The sequence below is a fragment of the Mastigoproctus giganteus genome, chromosome 13, assembly GCF_048544385.1.
Source record: "Mastigoproctus giganteus isolate SK-2022 chromosome 13, ASM4854438v1, whole genome shotgun sequence".
NCBI lineage: Eukaryota > Metazoa > Arthropoda > Arachnida > Uropygi > Thelyphonidae > Mastigoproctus > Mastigoproctus giganteus.
This window is the reverse complement of record NC_143587.1, coordinates 120,754,581-120,775,646: the sequence shown is the minus strand read 5'-3', so window position 1 is coordinate 120,775,646 and position 21,066 is coordinate 120,754,581. Positions and strand designations below refer to the sequence as shown.

The window sequence follows — 21,066 nt, the reverse complement described above, 5'->3', positions numbered from 1 at the left end:
GTCGAGGTGTGGCGCCCATACCACATGGAGGAATGCTGCCCCTCTGTGTTACCAGGCAGTACTAGGTGGTAGATGACTCTCATCAACCGGTGCAATACCACCACTTTGTTTATTGGAGGCTTGAAGTGGTGGAACCCATGTTTAGTCTCTAGAGCTAAGTTCAGGTCAACCCTTCCCCATCTCTTCCATCATGCAGTATGATTGACGACTTTTGAGGTTATGATGAACATCGTGACGAGATCCAATATTCCTTACATTTCAAGGGTACAGCTCTAAAACGGTGTTCGCAGGCCGGCCACTAGTTAGTACACCGGACTGAACCTATTAGTAACTCTCTAGGAGGCTTCCGAATCAGCTAGTGTATAATCTTGCTACCTTTACTCTGCCAGATAGTGACTGGAGGGAGTCTGAGTAGTGTGTCGAGGCCATGTTATGTTAAGGATCTGGGTATATTCTTACCATGTGTATGCCATATCCAAAAATTTCATTACTTCATACAGCATGTCCCACCCACTTTTTCTTACTATTTCCACTTACAGTCTGCCAAACCCCATGTACTTTTTCTGACAGAATCTCAGTTATCGGTTGATTCAACTACTGCTCATCTCAGATGCCCAAATTATTTGCTGTATGATTCCTTTCGCCTCAAAGGTGGTACTTGTGCATATGTCCATTTTGATATTCCCTGTCAGAGACTTAGCAATTTGGAATCTCCTCTCTTTGATATTCTCTGGCTTAAAATCTCTCTACCTCATTGTGTCATATTCATCTGTTGTCTCTACCGTTCTCCCAACTTCACTAATCACTTGGAGTTCTTTGACTTCCTCTCTTTGCAACTTGACTTTCTCCAGTTCAACTTTCCTAACAGTGAGGTAATTTTCCTTGGTGATTTTAATGTTCACAACTCCAGCTGGCTACCATTTTCTAGTCACACCGACCCAGCTGGTCGAGATGCTGAGGCTTTTGCAATTACTAATGACCTTGCACAGATTGTTCATGTAGCTACAAGAATACTGGACTATCCTAACCATACAGCCAACACGCTTGATCTTTTTCTCACAAACAACCCTTCTAAGTACACGGTCGAAGTGAGAGGTCATTTAGGCACTTCACATCACAACATGGTGATTGTCTCTTCTCCAATGGAACCTTTATCTCATGGATTTTCCCAACCTCGTGTTGTTTGGCATTACAAGAATGCAAAATGGGATGACCTGTGAGATTTCTTTTCCTTGGTTGGACTACTGTTTCAAAACTTCTGATGTCAGCGTTTGTTCAGATCGTGTCAGTGAAATTATCCGTGTAGGAATGGAATCCTTTATCCCACACTCCACTTTAAAATCTTGTCCTTTATCTAAACCTTAGTTTTCCAATAAATGTGCTAAGACCATTCAGGAGAAGAATGATGCATATCGTAATTGGCTTGTTTCCAATTCTTCAGTTTCATTTTCTACCTACACCAAAGCTCGCAACAATTGTAAAGCAGTTATTAATCAGTCCAAACTAGAGTTTGAACAGGCTAAGAGTAGAAGACTTGCTTCTTGCCCTAATGGTAGCCGAGCATTCTGGTCTCTTGCCAAAGCTATTGGACGCAACTTTTGCCCTTCTCTGCTCCCACCTCTGTCCAAACCAGATGGTTCTGTTGTGACTTCAGCCAAGGATAAAGCTGACCTGCTTTCATCCCATTTTTCTCCAACTCATGTATTAATGATCTTGGTTATTTGTTATTTGGTTTTTAGGAGCATTAGCAACTAAGGCCATATTGCTCCAGGGATATGCAGTGGTCATTCTCTGACCTTTCCACATCCTCAGTATTTGGTGGTGACGGGCTGAAACCCCGGTCTAATCAAGAAGCGTGTGCTACGCACTGCTGCTTCTCCCCACCTTGGCTACGGAGGCGCCCCATGATCTTGGTAAAACACCTCCCACCATTCCCAACATGCTCCATTCAATGCCTCCTGTGGTCTTCCGTCAAAAGAATGTCAGAAGGATTTTGACTAATCTTGATGCTAAGAAAGCTCAAAGTCCCGATGGTATTTCTCCACTCGTTCTCAAAACCTGTGCTCCTGCACTTACTCCTATTCTTTGCCGCCTTTTTTCACTTTCTTATTCCAAAGGTGTTTTTCCTTCTGCTTGGAAATTTGCTCATATCCAGCCAGTTTCTAAAAAGGGTGACAAATCTCTCCCATCCAATTATCGTCCCATTGAAATTACTTCTACTCTTTCTAAAGTAATGGAGAAATCAATTAACAGCCAACTTTTAAACTACTGATCAACAATCGCCAGTATGGATTCTGTCAGTGTCGATCCACTGGTGATATTCTGGCTTATGTTACCCATTTATGGACTAATTCAATGGAAAGGTTCGGTGAAACACAAGTAGGTGCTCTTGACATCTCAAAGGCTTTCGATCGTGTTTGGCATAAAGGTATTCTAAACAAGCTTCCATCTTATGGTTTGCCAACTGTTTTTTGTAATTGGTTATCCAGTTTTCTCTCTGATTGCTCACTGATGGTGATGGTAGATGGTTCTTTGTCTTCTAACTTCTCCACTAATGCCAGTTTTTCCCCAAGGTTTGAGCATGCTCAATACTGATGGAATTCTTCCTCTTGCTCAGAATAATCACCTGAAGCACATAAATTCAAATTGAGGAAAGACGGTTGTAGGATATATGTGCGGAAGTTTGCCTTTTGCCAGCAGGTGGGTTTTTTTTTTTTTTTTTTATGTAAACCCCAAACACGAGAGGTATTAGTACTTAGTATCGTGCTTGGGTTGGAGGTTGAGAAGATGAAAGAAGATATTTGTTGACATTGGACTTGAACTTCTGTAGACTGTAATTTTCGGGAAATATGTATGAAGGAAGGTTGTTCCAGAAAACAGCAGTTGAATGAATAAACGAGGAAGATGAAAAGTTGGTTCTGTGAGTTTGAAGTTGGTCAGTAAATGGATGTTGGCTGGTGTCCCCCAAGGTTCAGTTCTTTCCCCCACTCATTTCCTCTTGTATATTAATTACCTTCTTCCATTGACTGGAATTCCTATCCATAGTTTTGCTGATGATAGCACATTGCATTCCACTTTCCATTTTGAGAAACCTTGCCCTGCTCAATCAGCTTCAACTTCTCGAAAATCTGCTACCAATTCCTTAAATGCCGATCTTCTGGTAATTCTCCAGAGGAGCAAAGACAATTTAGTTGATTTCAACCCTTCTGAAACTCAGTCTTGTCTTATATCTCACAAAAAGGATTCTTCTGCTGCTATGCTTATCTTTGGTGACACTCCGATTTCTAGGCAAAATAATATATCTCTTTTGGGGATAACCCTGACTTCTAATCTCTCTTGGCTCAAGCATATTACAAATATTGCTTCCTCTGCATCTAAAAAACTTGGTTTTCTCTTTCGCTCTCGGTGTTACTTTTCTTCCAAACATCTGCTCATCATCATCATCATCATCAGCCATTTTCAATCCACTGCAGGATGAAGGCCTCTCCAGCAACTTTCCAGTTCCTTCTGTTTTGAGCACTGGCCATCCATTTACTACTCAAAAACTCATGAATTTCATCTATCCATCTCCGCCTTTGTCTTCCAGGTTTTCTTCTAGCTCCTCTTGGGTACCATTCTGTTATTTTCTTAGTCCATCTGTCATCATGTCTTCGAGCTATGTGTCCTGCCCAAGACCATTTTAGTTCTTTAGTTTTGATAAGAATGTCCTTTACTTGAGTTTGCTGCCTAATCCATGTGTTTCTCTTCTTATCTAACAGTCTGATTCCCAGTATAATTCGTTCCATTCTTCGCTGTGTAGTTCTCAGCTTCTCTTCCATTCTTTTGGTGAGTGCCCAAGTTTCACTTCCATAAGTCATGGTGGGGAGTATACATTGGTTCATTATTTTATGTTTCAGACAAACTGGGATATTGCTCTTCAGTATGTGACTATATTTCCTGAATGCTAACCATCCAAAATTTATTCTTCTCTTGACTTCCAGCCATTTATCATTATTACAGCTAATAACTTGTCCCAGATAAGTATATGACTCCACCTTTTCAATTACTGCTCCTTCAATCATTATTTCCCTTTCCGTGGCATACTTGTTCATCATTACTTTTGTTTTAGCCATATTCATCTTTAGTCCAAAATCCTTACTAACTGTGCATAACTGATTAAGATTTTCCGCTAATTCTTTGGGATCGTGGCTTATGACCACAATGTCATCTGCAAATCGTAAATGGTTTAGGTACTCTCCGTTCACATTGACTCCTTTCTGCGACCAGTCTAATCTTCTGAAAGCTTCCTCAAGGGCAGCCGTAAACAGCTTCGGAGATATTGTGTCTCCTTGTCGAACTCCTTTCTCGATTTTAAATTTGCTACTGTCTTTGTCTAGTCTAATAAAGGATGTAGCACTCTCATATATTTTCTTCAAAATCATAATATATGGAGTATCTATGCCTTGTCTTTCCAGTGCCCGAAACATTGCCTTATGCTGTATGGAGTCAAATGCCTTTTCATAATCCACAAATGCCAGGCATAATGGTGTTTTATATTCATTTGCTTTCTCCATTAGCTGTGATATTACGTGAAGGTGATCCATAGTTGAGAATCCTGTCCTAAAGCCAGCTTGCTCTTTCGGTTGATTCTCATCAAGTATTCTTTCTAATCTGTTAGTAATGACCCTTGTGAACAACTTGTAGATATGGGATAACAAGCTAATTGGTCTATAATTTCCAATTTCTGATTTATCTCCTTTCTTATGCAGCAAAACTATGATTGCATTATTCCACTGCTTAGGCATCACACCTTTTCTAATGCACTTTGTGAAGAGCCTTGCCAGTTTTTGTGTTATGTCTCTTCCTCCCAATTTTAACAACTCTACAGTAACTTCATCTTCCCCCGGGGCTTTCCGATTCTTCATTTTCTTCAATGCATGTTCTACCTCATCAGGAAGAATATCGGGTATGTCGTATGTGTTGCTACTTTGCAATCCATGTTCCCCACTGCTGGTATCATTCCCTCGGTCCTTGTATAATTCTCTATAGTAGTCTTCTGCTATTTGAATTATGCCTTCTCTGCTGTTTATAAGTACACCATCGTTATTCTTCAGTTTCAGTATCATTTGTCTTTCTGTATTACTGCTCATGGCTGCTGATTTAAATCCTTTGTTTTCCCTTAATGCTTGTTCTACTTTTCTTGTGTTAAATCTTCTTATGTCCTCTCTCAGTCTCTTTCTAATGGCTTTGCATAACTCAGTATACTCAATTTTCTCCCTGTCAGTGTTTTTCTTGCTCTTCATTTGTCGTCTTTGGTTCATCATGACAAGTGTTTCTTGACTAATTTTTTCTTCTTTGGATTTCTGTTTCCCTATAGGTTTCTTGGGCTTTATCACTTTCAGAAAGTTGTAATATTCCTCGTCGATATCTTGGTCCTGAGCAGTCTGCAGAAGCTCAAACTTGTTCTTAAGTTCCAGTACATACTGCTTTTTCTCCTCCTCTGTTATTTCAAAGACCTTTGTATTATTTACTCGAGTCAGTTTTTTCCTTTCCTTTCCTACATCTATATCAAGTGTACATCTTACCATTCTGTGATCACTTCCAACATTTACCTTATTCAGGACGGTAATATCATTCACAATATATCTTCTGTTAGTGAGGATGAAGTCGATTTCATTAGTAGTTAATCCATTTGGACTCTTCCATGTCCACTTTCTGTTCACCCTTTTCTTGAAAAAAGTGTTCATTACTGACAGTCCTTGAGATTCTGCAAATTCCACAAGTCTTTCACCTCTTTTATTTCTTTCACCAATTCCAAAATTTCCTATAGTTCCTCTTTCTGCGCTGTTTTGCCTTTTTCCAACTTTAGCATTGAAGTCCCCCATAATAATAGTGTAGTGGGTTTTCTGCTCATCTAGAAGACTCTCAATTTCGGTGTACATTTCTTCAACCTCTTCATCATCATGGCTCGATGTTGGTGCATAAATCATTATAACCTTTAGCTTGTACCTCTTAGAAATCTTGAATATTAGTCTTGACACCCTTGGTGATGTACTTTTGAATTCCAAAATGTTGTTTTTAAAATCTTTATGGACCAGAAACCCAACTCCACCTTCACTCCTTTCATTGTTTCCATTAGTGTACAGCAGATTTCCACTTGATAAACTTATAAGTGATTCATTTCTTCTTCTTGTTTCAGCCAAACCGATGATATTCCAACTCACATTTTCTAATTCCTTTTCCAGCTCTAATATCCTGTCTTCACCGATGAGTGATCGTACGTTATAACAGGCCAAGTTCAATTTCCGTGCATGGCAGCCTGGTCGTACCCAGAGATTCTTAGCACCCTCTGCTTCCACTCTTATCCTCTCGCTGCCGTAAGAGGGAGAGTGAAAGCTGCTGGGGACTGAGGGCCGTTTGTATTGTTGTGCTCTCATTGCTGGAGGGTTTGGTCTTTTCCTCTTCACGCTGACCAGGCGTCTTGAAGAGAACCACTCTACACGTTCGTTGCCACTTAAGTGACGTAACAGGGCTTACCATCGAGAAGGTGTGCATGAGTGGATTTTAGGGAGGCAGGCCAACCGGACTTCTCCTAAATCTTCTGTAATAGAGAGATATTGGATCCATCAGTGTTTTAGGCTGAGTGTCTGGTAACACACAGGATACCTGTTCCCCTCTAAGCCCCCCATCTGCTCACTCTGTATAAATCGCAAATCTGCCCTACCATGAAATACTGTTCCCACATTTGGGGTGGTACTCCCAAACCCTCTCTCAGGCTTCTTGATTCCATTCAGAAGAGGGCAGTTAGGTTAATTAATGATTCATCTCTAACAGAGTCTCTCCACTCGCTGTTTCATCGCTGTATTGTTTCTGCTGCATGCCTTTTCTACAGACACTTCCATGGGCACTGTTCTTCTGAATTGGCTTCTATAATTCGCGCTCTCTCTTTCAAAACAGTCTGAACACATGCAGCCACCAGCCAACATCCATTTACTCTCCAACTTCAAACTCACAGAACCAACTTTTCATCTTCCTCGTTTATTCATTCAACTGCCGTTTTCTGGAACAAGCTTCCTTCATATGTATTACCTGAAAATTAGTCTACAGAAGTTGAAGTCCAATGTCAACAAATGTCTTCTTTCATCTTCTCAACCTCCAACCCAAGCATGGTACTAAGTACTATAGGTTCTAATACCTCTCGTGTTTGGGGTTTACATAAAAAAAAAAAAAAACCCCACCCACTAGCTAAAGGCAAACTTCCGTACATCTATTCTACAACCGTCTTTCCTCAATTTGAATTTATGCCCTTCAGGTGATTATTCTGAGCAAGAGGAAGAATCCCATCAGTATTGAGCAAGCTCAAACCATTCAAGGCTTTATATACAAAGCCTTGAATGATTTGAGGCACCTGCGAGGTGATCTGATTTGTACCTCAATCAGATCACCTCGCAGGTGCCTAATCTCCAGACACTGTAATTTGCAAAACATAAGCCTTTCTTCATAAGAGCAACCCTTTGTTCCATTCACTAATCTTGTTGCCCTTCTCTGCATTTGTTGCAACAGCTCTACATCCTTCTTAAAATGAAGCCTCCAGACCTGTATACAGTACTCAAGATGTGATTTGACCATTGCCTTATATAAGGGAATAATCACCTCCTTATGCCTGCTAGAAAAATTCCTGTATATCATTGACAAGACACCATGAGCTACTCTTGCAGACTGTCTGCACTGCTCAGAAAACTTCATATCTGCCTGCACAAATACTCACAGCTCCTTTTCATTCTCTACCACTGTCAGTGTGGTACCACAGAGTTGATACGTTACTCTTGGATTACTGCTTCCCATATGTAGTACTTTACATTTGTCAATGTTAAACTTCATTTGCCACCTCTCGGCCCATCTGCTCAACCTTTCTAGATCCTGTTGCAGCAGCATACTGTCTTTAGTGTCCTTAACAACCCTGCCACCTTCGTATCGTCTGCAAACTTGATCATTAAGCCTGATATACCATCATCAATATCATTTATAAATACAGAAAACAGTGGACCCAAAACTGAACCCTGAGGGACCCCAATAATAACATTAGTCCCCGAAGAGCAGTGTCCATTGATTACCACTCGCTGTCTTCTCCCACTCAACCATCCCTTTATCCATCACAGCAATTTGCCTCCAATGCCACACTGCTCCAATTTGTGCAGCAGTCTTTCATGTGCAGCAGTACCAAAGGCTTTTCTAAGATCCAAATATGATATCAAAATTATTTTTTGCATCCAGTTCCTTTGTGACAACATCATAGTATCCAATCAAATTAGTCAGACAAGACTTCCCCTTAAGAAACCCATGCTGTGTCCGAGCTACAACTGAAGGCTTGTCTAGATGATCCTGCAATGCTTCTTTAACCAGTGCCTCCATTAATTTCCCTGGAACAGAAGTTAAACTAACAGGTCTGTAATTACTTGTGTCTCCCTTTTATCCTCCTTTGTGGACTGGGGTCACATTTGCACATCTCCAGTCCATGGGTACCTCCCCTGAGTCCAGGGAAGCTCTCATAATTATGGCTAGGGGTTTGCTTACTTCCTTTGCCGCCTCCTTATATATAGCTGGATAGATTCCATCCATCCCAGGTGCCTTTCTTGTGTTTATCTTCAACAATTTCTCCTCCACTTTACTCTCACTTATTACAAGATTATCTAGTCTACTGCCAGAGTTGAATACACCCCTGGCATTCCCCTCGCTGAATACCTCCTCATGTGTAAATGTCGATGCAAAATATTCATTTAGTTTGTTAGTACCTGTGCAGGATCATCAACAGTTGAACCATTGATATCAAGTAGACCAATCTGATTCATCCCCTTCCTTCTAGAGTTTACATAAGTAAAGAACTCTTTGCTGTTTTTCTTTGCATCTTTTGCCAAAGATTTCTCGTAATCTGCCTTCGCCTGCCTAACCTTCTTTGTAACTTGGTTACAGACCAGCATATATCTATCATAGGCTTCTCTGCCACATGTTAATTTATAAATATCCCATTCTTTTTTCTTCTCTGTCACATGTCTAATTAGTTCATCTGACATCCATTTAGGCTTAATCTTGAACAATATTTCTTTGTTGGTGTGAAAAGCCTAGTAGCTTTCAAGATTAATTCTTTGAATGCTTCCCATTTTGAATTTGCTGTTGGTAACATCATCAGTTGGTTCCACCGTATAGAATTTAAATACTGTCTCAGACCACCGTAGTCACCTTTACAAAAGCAAAAACCCTTCCCTTTACCATTGATGGTAGTTACCTCTTTGAGTAAATCCCACTTCAGCACACTGTGATCACTGTCACCTAGTGGTTCCTTTATCTGCAGATTCTTGATGCATGAGGAATCATTGCTGATAATCAGATCAAGAGTATTACTCCCTCTAGTTGCCTCCCGAACATGCTGCTGTAGAAAACAGTCATCCAATAAATCCACAAAAGCCTTGCTAGTTTGTGAGTGACCAACCCACAAATTCCAGTCAATATCCAGGAAATTAAAATCCCCATTATAAGACATTCTAATTTACTGGCCCACTCTATTTATCTGCAGAACTGTTCATTATACTCCTCAGATTCATTAAGCCTATAACACACACTTAATCTCATTTTTCCTTTCCCAGTGCTGATGTCACACCAAACAGACTCAACATTGCATTGTCCACCAGCATCAATAGGCACCGCCGTAGCCAGGTGGGAAGGAGCAGCAGTGCGTAGCACACGCTTCTTGATTAGACCGGGGTTTGAGCCTGTCACCACCAAATACGGAAAGGTCAGGGAATGACCACAACATATTCCCAGAGCAATATGGCCTTAGTTGCTAATGCTCCTAAAAACCAAATAATAACAACAACAACAACAACAACCAGCATCAATTGGATGCACTTCCTTAGATTTTATGTGTTTCTTAACTAACAGTATAACCCGTCCTCCCTTCCTGTCCTATCTATCCTTTCTGTACACATTGTACTCCCAAATTCCAGTTCTGCACTGCTTATATCTGTGTGACACCATGTTTCTGATATCCCAACAATATCATTCCTTTGATATCTTGACTAGCACTACAAGCTCATCGAATTTATTGTTTGTTATTTGGTTTTTAGGAGCATTAGCAACTAAGGCCATATTGCTCAGGGATATGCGGTGGTCATTCCCTGACCTTTCTGCATCCCCTGTATTTGGTGGTTACGGGCTCGAACCCCGCTCTAATCAAGAATCGTGTGCTATGGACTGCTGCTCCTGCCCACCTGGCTACGGAGGTGCCATCGAATATATTAACTATACTCCTAGCATTGGTGTACATGCAAGTATACATGCACCTGTTTCTACTCTTAGTTACCCTAACACAGTCCATGTATTTATTTGTTCCACTATGACTCCCAGCAGTCCTGGAAATTCCTCTTGCCTTGCTTTCCAGGCTGCAAATCAGTATCATTCAAGAAAATAGGAAAAAAGAGCAACCAAGTACCAATCTGTAAGGAATCCTACTTCTCTCCTAGCTCATTCTGAACAGTAATTATTAATTATAAATTTTTTTTTATAAATGGCCCAATGTTAAATTCTGAAACAACAAAAAACTCCTCACATCATCATTATAGTGCATGTTTTCCTTATTTTTGAAAGCCATACAAAAATAACATGGAACAAGCCAGAATCATTATGTGTGAATTCCAATGGTTGTTAAAATTAGGTGCTTAAACCAGTAGAAGAAATACATTTTATCCCCTCTCACAATAACATGAATGTGAAAGATGGTGCAGCTGTTTTTTCCTTCTTAACACCTTTAAATAAATATCTGTTATTAATTTTATAAGAACTCCTTTTTTTGCAAAAAGCAGTTCTTATAAAAAAAAAAGAAATAATAAAAAAACAGAAAGAAAACAGATTTTTCAAAAAAAGGAAGTGTAAATTTTAGTCTGCACTGCATCAGAAATTAAATTTCACTGACAAATACACATTTTATATTAAAATACACCAAAGGATTGTTTACTAGTACAGTATACAGTACTAACTAGTACTATATTATACTAACTAGTACTTTACTGTACTAACTAGTGTATTAATTAACTAAATTTTTTTTTTTTAAAAAAGTAGCATATAATCCTAGTCGAGCTCCTTGGTTTATTTTGAATTTAGATAGTGATTTTGAAAGTTAATACTTAGTGGTTGTAGATTTTACCATTCGTAACTTGTAGCCATTGTGGTACGATATGGAATAGCGTGACGTATATCCCAAACTTGATAGCAAAAAGTTTAACATAAAACTAGATAGGCAAATACGTAGCACTGTATTAGAAATCTGTTAGCTTAGTATAGTATTATCAATTAATCAGTAAAATTTATTAATCTCATTAAATTGTACTTAAACAGAATCGTGACCTAGAGTACAGCAGCAAAGCAACGATCACAGATTAGCGAGAGTGCTGTGGCTTGGGGGAGAGCTGAAGGGGATGATTCTCCAATGCATCACAGTCTAAAAAAATGTGCAAAATGTGAAAATTTTGGCAATCTTTCTAGAACAGGACATGATCTAGCCAAGGAGGATGTCTTTGTGAGTGCTAGGAGTTCCCCTTTACTGAAATCTTCAATCGTATGAAAAACATAAATAAATTTTCAGAATCTTCTGTTCACTCCTTTTTTTTAAGCTTCATAAACTTGTTACTCCATGCGAATAGTGGTAGTTGCAATTTGTGTGCCATTAAAAAAAGCTTACGCATGCAACGTGATATTTATAATTAAAAGAGATTATCTTGCAAACAAGCGCCTCTTGAAACATTTCTGAAGAAGATGACTCCTTGTGCAACAAACCAACTAGTGCTGAGCCAATAATGAGTGATCAACGAGTGTGCATTTGTAAGTCGTAAATAATTTCTCTATTATTATAATTTGCTTGATTTTACAGGCTACATTTTCATTTCTTTCGATAAATCAATCTTTGTTTAAACATAAACTAATTAGCTAACTAATTTCATTGTTGAGAACGTAACCCCTATTTTTAACCTTATGTCTATGGGAAATAAATTCCCACTTTACAAGTTTTCGCTTTACGAGCATGCGCTAGGAATGAATTAACTCGAAAGTCAAGAACTACCTGTACATTTGCACATCTCCAGTCCATGGGGGCCTCCCTGAATCCAAAGATGCTCTCATAATTATAGCTAGTTGTCTGCTTACTTCCTTTGCTGCCTCCCCTTAATATAATTGGATGAGTCCCACCACCTCAGTGCCTTTCTTATGTTCAACTTTAACGATTTCTCATCCACTTTCCTCTTAGTTATTACAAAACCATTTAGTTCCCTGCTAGAGTTTAATAAACTTATGGCATCCATTTCTCTAACGAATTCTTCATGTGTGAATGTAGATGCAAAATACTCATTGTTTTTCAGCAACCTGAACAAGATCATGAACAGTCAAACCATCAATATCAAATGTACCAGTGTGATTAATCCCCTTCCTTCTAGTGTTCACACAAGTAAAGAAGTCTTTGCTGTTTATCTTTGCATCCTTTACCAAAGATTTCTCATAGTCTGCCTTGGCTTGCCTAACCTCCTTTGTAACTTGATTACAGACTAGTTTATATCTATCATAGGCATCTATGTTACCTGATAATTTTTATGCATTTCATGCATTTTTCTTCTCTGCCATGAGTCTCATTAGTTCAACTGATATCCATTTTAGGCCTGAACCTTAAAAAGTATCTCTTAGTTGGTATGAAAGCCTAGTAGCTTCTATGATTAATTCCTTGAATGCTTTCCATTTAGAATTTGCTGATGGTAATATCATTAGTTGGTCCCACCATATTTAAAAAATGTCTGAGGCCAGTGTAGTCAACTTCAGTAAAGTGGAGGAGAAACTGTTGAAGATAAACACAAGAAAGGCACCCGGGGTGGATGGGATCTATCCAGTTATATTAAAGGAGGCAGCAAAGGAAGTAAGCAAACCCTTAGCCATAATTATGAGAGCTTCCTTGGACTCAGGGGAGGTACCCATAGACTGGAAATGTGCAAATGTGACCCCAATTCACAAAGGAGGATCAAAGGCTGACACAAGTAATTATAGACCTGTGAGCTTAACTTCTGTTCCAGGAAAATTAATGGAGGCACTGGTTAAAGACGCACTGCAGGATCATTTAGACAAGACTTCAGTTATAGCTCAGACACAGCAAGGTTTTGTTAAGGGGAAGTCTTGCCTGACCAACTTGATTGGATACTATGATGCAGTCACAAAAGAACTGGATGCAGGGAATAACTTTGATATTATATACTTGGATCTTAGAAAGGCTTTTGATACTGTTGCACATGGAAGACTGCTACACAAATTGGAGCAGTGTGACATTGGAGGCAAATTGCTGCTATGGATAAAGGGGTGGTTGAGGGGGAGAAGACAGAGAGTGGTAATCAATGGACACTGCTCATCGTGGACTGATGTTATTAGTGGAGTCCCTCAGGGCTCAGTGTTGGGTCCATTATTGTTTTCTGTATTTATAAATGATATTGATGATGGTATATCGGGATTAATGTCCAAGTTTGCAGACGATACAAAGGTTGGCAGGGTTGTCAAGGACACTACTGACACTATGCTGCTGCAACAGGATCTGGAAAGGTTGAGCAGATGGGCTGAGAGGTGGCAAATGAAGTTTAACATTGACAAATGTAAAGTACTACACATGGGAAACAGCAACCCCAGAGCAACGTATCAACTCTGTGGTACAACACTGACAGTGGTAGAGAATGAAAGGGACTTGGGGGTGGTTGTGCAGGCAGATATGAAGTTCTCTGAGCAGTGCAGACGGGCTGCAAGAGTAGCTCATGGAGTATTGTCAATGATATACAGGAATTTTTCCAGCAGGGATAAGGAGGTGATTATTCCATTGTATAAGGCGATGGTCAGGCCACACCTAGAGTACTGTATACAGGTCTGGAGGCCTCATTTCAAGAAGGATGTAGAGCTGCTGGAACGAGTACAGAGAAGGGCAACAAGATTAGTGAATGGAACAAAGGGGTGCTCTTACGAAGAAAGGCTTAAGTTTTGCAAATTACAGTGTCTGGAGACTAGGCACCAGCGAGGTGATCTGATAGAGGTGTATAAAGCCTTGAATGGTTTAAGCATGCTCAATGCTGATGGGATTCTTCCTCTAGCTCAGAATAATCACCTGAGAGGGCATAAATTCAAATTGAGGAAAGACAGATGTAGGATAGACGTGCGGAAATTTGTCTTTAGCCAGCGGGTGGTTGGTTGGTGGAACAGACTTCCATCCCTTGTGGTGGAGGTTGATAGCCTAAATAAGTTTAAGGCTCAGCTGGACAGGTATTTTGAACGAACAGAGGGGTGAAGTGGAAGTGGTTTTTTTTTTTTTTTTTTTGGCTGATGCTGCATAAGCTTGCTTTCTTGCATCAAATACCTCTACTAATGCTAATGCTAACTTTCAAAAGCAAAAACCTTCTTTTCCCCTCAATGATAGGTACGTCTTTAAGTAAATCCCACATCAATACACTGTGGTCACTACCACCTAGTGGTTCTTTTATTTGTAGATTATTAATGTCTGCCAATCACTGCCAATAATGAGATCTAGAGTATTTCTCCCTCTTGTTGCCTCTTTAATGTACTGTGGCAGAAAGTAGTCATCCATTGGAATCCACAAAATTCTTGCAAGTATATGAATGACCAACCCACAAATTCCAGTCAATATCTGGAAAGTTAAAATCCCCATTATAAGACATTCTGATTTACTGGCCCACTCTATTTCTCTGTACATTTGCCCAATGTACTCATCAGTCATTAGACGTATAATGCAATCCTATTCTAATTTTTGCTTTTCCAGTACTTATGTCACACCAAATTGACTCACTATTGCTTCTTTTGGAAAAAATTCATTAAAAAGATCATAGTTAGCTATTGTGGAGATTTTAAAATTACAGGTAGTTCTTGACTTTACGAGTCTTTACAAGTCTTTACTTTACGAGACTTTACAGGTAGTTCTTGACTTTTATAAATTCCCGCTTTACGTGCTCGTAAAGCGGGAATTTATTTCCCATAGACAATGTTAAAAATAGGGGTTACGTTATCAACAATGAAATTAGTTAGCTAATTAGTTTATGTTTAAACAATGATTGATTTATTGAAAAAAATGAAAACGCAGCCTGTAAAATCAAGCAAATTATAATAATAGAGAAATTATTTACGACTTACAAATGTTAAAGAATGTTTATTCTTCATTGTCAATGACTAAATGCACACTTGTTGATCACTCATTATTGGCTTGGCACTCGTTGGTTTGTTCCACAAGGAGTTGTCTTCTTCAGAAATGCTTCAAGAGGCATTTATTTCCAAAATAATCTTCTCATTTCTTCATAAATTTCAATAGCATGCATAAGCTTTTTTTAACGGATCGCACAAATTGCAACTAACACAATTTGCATAGAGTAACAAGTTTACAAAGCTTAAAAAAAAAGGAATGAAGAGAAGATTTTGAAAATTTATTTATGTTTTTTATACAATTGAAGATTTCAGTAAACGGTAAACACATTTCACCATAATAACATAAAAGTCCATACAATTCCAGCTATCAGTATTTTCACAAATGCAATAACATCGAGTTTACTACCCGTTTATAATTGCTTGCAGTAACAGAAAAGACCAATAAACTGGAAGTGCAAATTGTTTTTATTGTTTTATGGTCGTGACTTCCAGAAATGTGTTTTAGAAAAATATCAGAAAGCTGTTCAAAATTGGTTCTTATAACGGAACATATGATAACAATGAAAGTGCAGTGCGTTTAATGATTTGAATTGGTAACTAATACAATTTACACTATAAAAATGACCTTTTAGGGAATTATATTGCAAAAATTTGAACTTCCAAGGTCGTGGGAATGAATTACCAAAAAAACACAATGTGTTATTGGGTTCACATTACGATATTTTTGCGGTACGATGGTAATAGAACAACAGCGGCATACACTGTATTGTATAGCTATGTGCGTGGTTTGAAATGCAGTATTTATGAATGTTTAACATTCAGTTTTTGCAATTAATGTTCATATTTTCGATTTTGTTGATATTTGATAAAAAAAAAAAAAAAAACCTGTAAACCCAGGAACTCGTAAAGCGAGAACTGCCTGTATTGGTTTACTACTTGGCCAACAACTTGGTTACACAAAAATGCCTTGTTTCTATCAAAGTGGGACAGCTAAAAAAACACCAGGTTCAAAAAAACATTACAGAGGAACCACTAGTAGATTGAAACAAAGTACTGTTAACTTCTCTGCAGAAAAAGCTATGTTTAATGAAACAGTTTACCAAAGTTCCGAATAAAGAAGGAATTTGTTTCAAGTACATTTGTGCTAAAATTCCCACTGCTTACATCAGAAAAGATCAGTAATTTTTGTTGGACCACAAATTTGCAAGCTGCTGCTATACTCTGTATTTGAAGAATCCCTGAATCAAACTGAAAGAGATGCATGGCTGCTTTATAAATGTAGTACACAATTTTTTAAGAAACAATAAACCCCCAGATTATGAGATAATCATGAGTAATATGCTGGAGAAGTTCAGAAAAGAAGGCCATAATACAAGTGTTAAGATACATTGCTTGCATTCTTGTCAACTATTTCCCAAAAAATTTAGTTAGTTTAAGCGCAGAGTAGGAAAAGATTACACAAGGTATGAATGTCAAATCTGATAGCCAGAAAAAGTAGTTGCCTGAGGAAGCCAAAAAGGCGCAAGTTTAACCCAGTCTAGCATATAAGAAATCCAGACATAGCCTTTAATATTTGTTTTTACATATTTTTATTGGTATTTTTATATAAAAATAACTTATCTGTTAAATCTATAAGAATACAAATAAACCAGCAGTACCTCCACCAATATTTTAATTTTTTTTTTTTTATTTGTAAAAAATTCTGACATGACAGCAAATTAAGAGGAACTTTTGAAATTTTCATTAAAATGTAGTTCAGGTTATTTATCAGCAGTAAAACAGCAGAGAATGTTTCTTAAAATGCAAACCAGTAAAATTTGTTCTATCAAAAGCGACTAAGTAACAGAATAATAATTTTCACAAACTTTATATCTGCTAAGGGAGGATTTTTAAAGATTTCACAACTAATTTTTAAATTTTTTTGCCATCAGTAACCACTCAAAGTTTTTTTATGAAATGAACAAAGACATTTGTACTTACCTAGTGCATGATTATAACTTCCTGCTACCATAGCATTGTGCCCATTCTGGTAACCCAGTGGAAGATGATCTTGATTCTGTATTATTCCCACATAAAAAAATAGAATAATTAGCTACTGACCATATAAATAAAAAAAAAAAAAAAAAAAAAAAAGAAAGCAGTAAGTCCACTCCAATTCAAAAAAAAAAAACAAAGTGATAATTACAATTAAACACCTTTATAACAAAATGCTCTTTGGATTTTGAAGAAATTTATATGTAATTTTATCCATGTGACAAAATGGTTACATGCAGGTTAATCTTCATTTATTAAAATGATGAGACAGTGCTTTATATAATTAAGTCAGTTTGAAGTGGCTTGATACAATGTTACACTGATTGTTGCAACACATGGGATGAAAGCACTACCAAAATGACTCTCTCCATCATTCAAAAAGAAGATGGTTGCCATCATCTCTCCTGCACTTAGTGTCACTTTGAACTTTTTTCCTGGCAGGGAGAAATGGGATGTTTCCCTGCATTCACCTTAAGATAATAGAAATACACTCACACTCATTACTCATCCCTAGTAATGATGTGGCTCAAAAATTTCTGGCCTGCTTCTGCATATTGTTGAGACATCCACCTGCTGCGGGCTTTTCAGTGGCCAAAATGCTTGTACACAATGTTTAAAAGGTCTAAAGTGGACTTATTCTTTTGGAAGCCACAATGCACTTTGGAGAGGAAGTCATTTGCCTCTAAATACCATAAAAGGTACTGACCATTTTCTCCACAATTTTGCACAAAAAGCTCATCAGAGCAATACGATGATAACATATGGGACCTTTGCCTGGCTTAGAAAAGGCAACGGCGATTGCCTTATTCCAGGAATCCGGAAACTGCTCCTCAAGAAAGATTATACAGAAAGGGCAAGTGGTACGTGGATTTTGCTGACAGATGTTTAATCATTTCATAATGGATGAAATTTGGGCCAGTGGCACTTGCCTTATAGAGTTAGAGCTGTTTTTAGTCTTCAATGGCAAAGGCCCATTATAAGGGTGAGAATCCTTAGATCTGAAGTTAATGAACTGCTTTTTGTTTTGCTCTTTTAGGAGCAGGAACTCTGAGGAGTATGAAGATGCTACAGAGATGGAAGAAAAAGTCTCCTCAAGAGACTTTTTCTTCCATCCCAGCTTTTGTTCCACATGTTCCAGTATGATTGATGACTTTTGAGGTTATGATGAACATTATGGCAAGATCCAATATTCCTTACATTTCGAGGGTACAGCTCTGAAACGGTGTTCGCAGGCCGGCTGCTAGTTAGTACACTGGACTGAACCTATTGGTAACTCTCTAGGAGGCTTCCGGATCAGCTAGTGTATAATCTTGCTACCTCTACTCTGCCATATAGTGACTGGAGGGAGTCCGAGTAGTGTGTATGCGGGGAGCATTGTCGAGGCCACGTTATGTCAAGGATCTGGGTATATTCTTACCACATGTACGCCATATCGAAAAATTTCATTACTTCATGCAGCATGTCCCACCCACTTTTTCTTACTATTGAATACACCATGAATTGTCAAACTAATAGAGCAAGTTTATCTGCAAAAAGATCTAAACCTCCCAAGGACTTCCTAATTCATTTCACAAATATACGTGGCCTCAATTCTAATCTCAACGATGTCCATTTCCACTTGCAGTCTGCCAAACCCCATGTACTTTTTCTGACAGAATCTCAGTTATCGGTTGATTCAACTACTGCTCATCTCAGATGCCCAAATTATTCGCTGTATGATTCCTTTCGCCTCAAAGGTGGTACTTGTGCATATGTCCATTCTGATATTCCCTGTCAGACTTGGCAATTTGGAATCTCCTCTCTTTGATCTTCTCTGGCTTAAAATCTCTCTACCTCATTGTGTCATATTCATCTGTTGTCTCTACCGTTCTCCCAACATCACTAATCACTTGGAGTTCTTTGACTTCCTCTCTTTGCAACTTGACTTTCTCCAGTTCAACTTTCCTAACAGTGAGGTAATTTTCCTTGGTGATTTTAATGTTCACAACTCCAGCTGGCTGCCATTTTCTAGTCACACCGACCCAGCAGGTCGAGATGCTGAGGCTTTTGCAATTACTAATGACCTAGCACAGATTGTTTATTTACCTACAAGAATACCGGTCAATCCTAATCATACAGCCAATACGCTTGATCTTTTTCTCACAAACAACCCTTCTAAGTACACGGTCGAAGTGAGAGGTCCTTCAGGCACTTCAGATCACAACTTGGTGATTGTCTCTTCTCCAATGGAACCTTTATCTCATGGCTATTCCCAACCTCGTGCTGTTTGGCATTACAAGAATGCAAAATGGGATGACCTGCGAGACTTCTTTTCATCTTTTCCTTGGTCGGATTACTGTTTCAAAACTTCTGATGTCAACGTTTGCTCAGATCATGTCAGTGAAATTATTCTTGCAGGAATAGAATCCTTTATTCCACACTCCACTTTAAAATCTCATCCTTTATCTAAACCTTGGTTTTCCAATAAATGTGCTAAGGCTGTCCAAGAGAAGAATGTTGCATATCATAATTGGCTTGTTTCTAATTCTTCAGTTTCATTTTCTGCCTACACCAAAGCTCACAACAATTGTAAAGCAGTTATTAATCAGTCCAAACTAGAGTTTGAACAGGCTAAAAGTAGAAAACTTGCTTCTTGCCCAATGGTAGCCGAGCATTCTGGTCTCTTGCCAAAGCTATTGGCCGCAACTTCTGCCCACCTCTGCTCCCATCTCTGTCCAAACCAGATGGTTCTGTTGTCACTTCAGCCAAGGATAAAGCTGACCTGCTAGCATCCCATTTTTTTTCCAGCTCACGTATTAATGATCTTGGTAAAACACCTCCCACCATTCCCAACACGCTCCATTCAATGCCTCCTGTGGTCTTCCGTCAAAAGGATATCAGAAGGATTTTGATGAATCTTGATGCTAAGAAAGCTCCAGGTCCTGATATTTCTCCACTTGTTCTCAAAACCTGTGCTCCCGAACTTACTCCTATTCTTTGCCGCCTTTTCTCACTTTCTTATTCCAAAGGTGTTTTTCCTTCTGCTTGGAAATTTGCTCATATCCAGCCAGTTCCTAAAAAGGGTGACAAATCCTTCCTATCCGATAATTGGATGGGAAGGATTTGTTCCCATTGCAATTACTTCTACTCTTTCTAAAGTAATGGAGAAATCAATTAACCGCCAACTCTTAAACTACCTAGAAACCTCCCATCTGATCAAATATCGCCAGTATGGATTCCGTCAGTGTCAATCCACTGGTGATATTCTGGGCTTATGTTACCCATTTATGGAGTAATTCAATGGAAAGGTTCGGTGAAACACAAGTAGTTGCTCTTGACATCTCAAAGGCTTTTGATCGTGTTTAGCATAAAGGTATTCTAAACAAGCTTCCATCTTATGGTTTGCCAACTGTTTTTAGTAATTGTTTATCCAGTTTTCTCTCTGATCGCTCACTGAGGGTGATGGTAGATGACTCTCTGTCAATGACCTTCTTCCACTGACTGGAAATCCTATCCGTAGTTTTGCCGATGATAGCACATTGCATTCAACTTTCCATTTTGAGAAACCTTGTCCAGCTCAATCAGCTTCAACTTCTAGAAAATCTGCTACGAATTCCTTAAATGCCAATTTCAGGTAATTCTCTAGTGGGGCAAAGACAACTTAGTTGATTTTAACCTTTCTAAAACTCAGTCTTGTCTTATATCTCGCAAAAAGGATTCTTCTGCTCCTATGCTTATGTTTAGTGACACTCCGATTTCTAGGCAAAATGATATATCTCTTTTGGGGATTACCCTTACTTCTAATCTCTCTTGGCACAAGCACATTACAAATATTGCTTCCTCTGCATCTAAAAAACT

At 38.6% G+C, this 21,066-nt stretch overlaps 1 protein-coding gene across 2 annotated transcripts in view; it reads right to left on the bottom strand.

The window, feature by feature from the left end:
• Positions 1–21,066, bottom strand: part of LOC150076406 (general transcription factor 3C polypeptide 3) — a 327,130-nt gene that overhangs the window by 27,121 nt on the left and 278,943 nt on the right. For both annotated transcript variants that reach the window (XR_016547855.1, XM_090388164.1), the window contains exon 23: positions 17,176–17,251. Coding sequence is in view for 1 of the 2 variants with exons in the window: in XM_090388164.1 (XP_090244290.1) it covers positions 17,176–17,251 (76 nt within the window). In the remaining variant the exon portion in view is untranslated. The remainder of the gene's footprint in view (positions 1–17,175; positions 17,252–21,066) is intronic.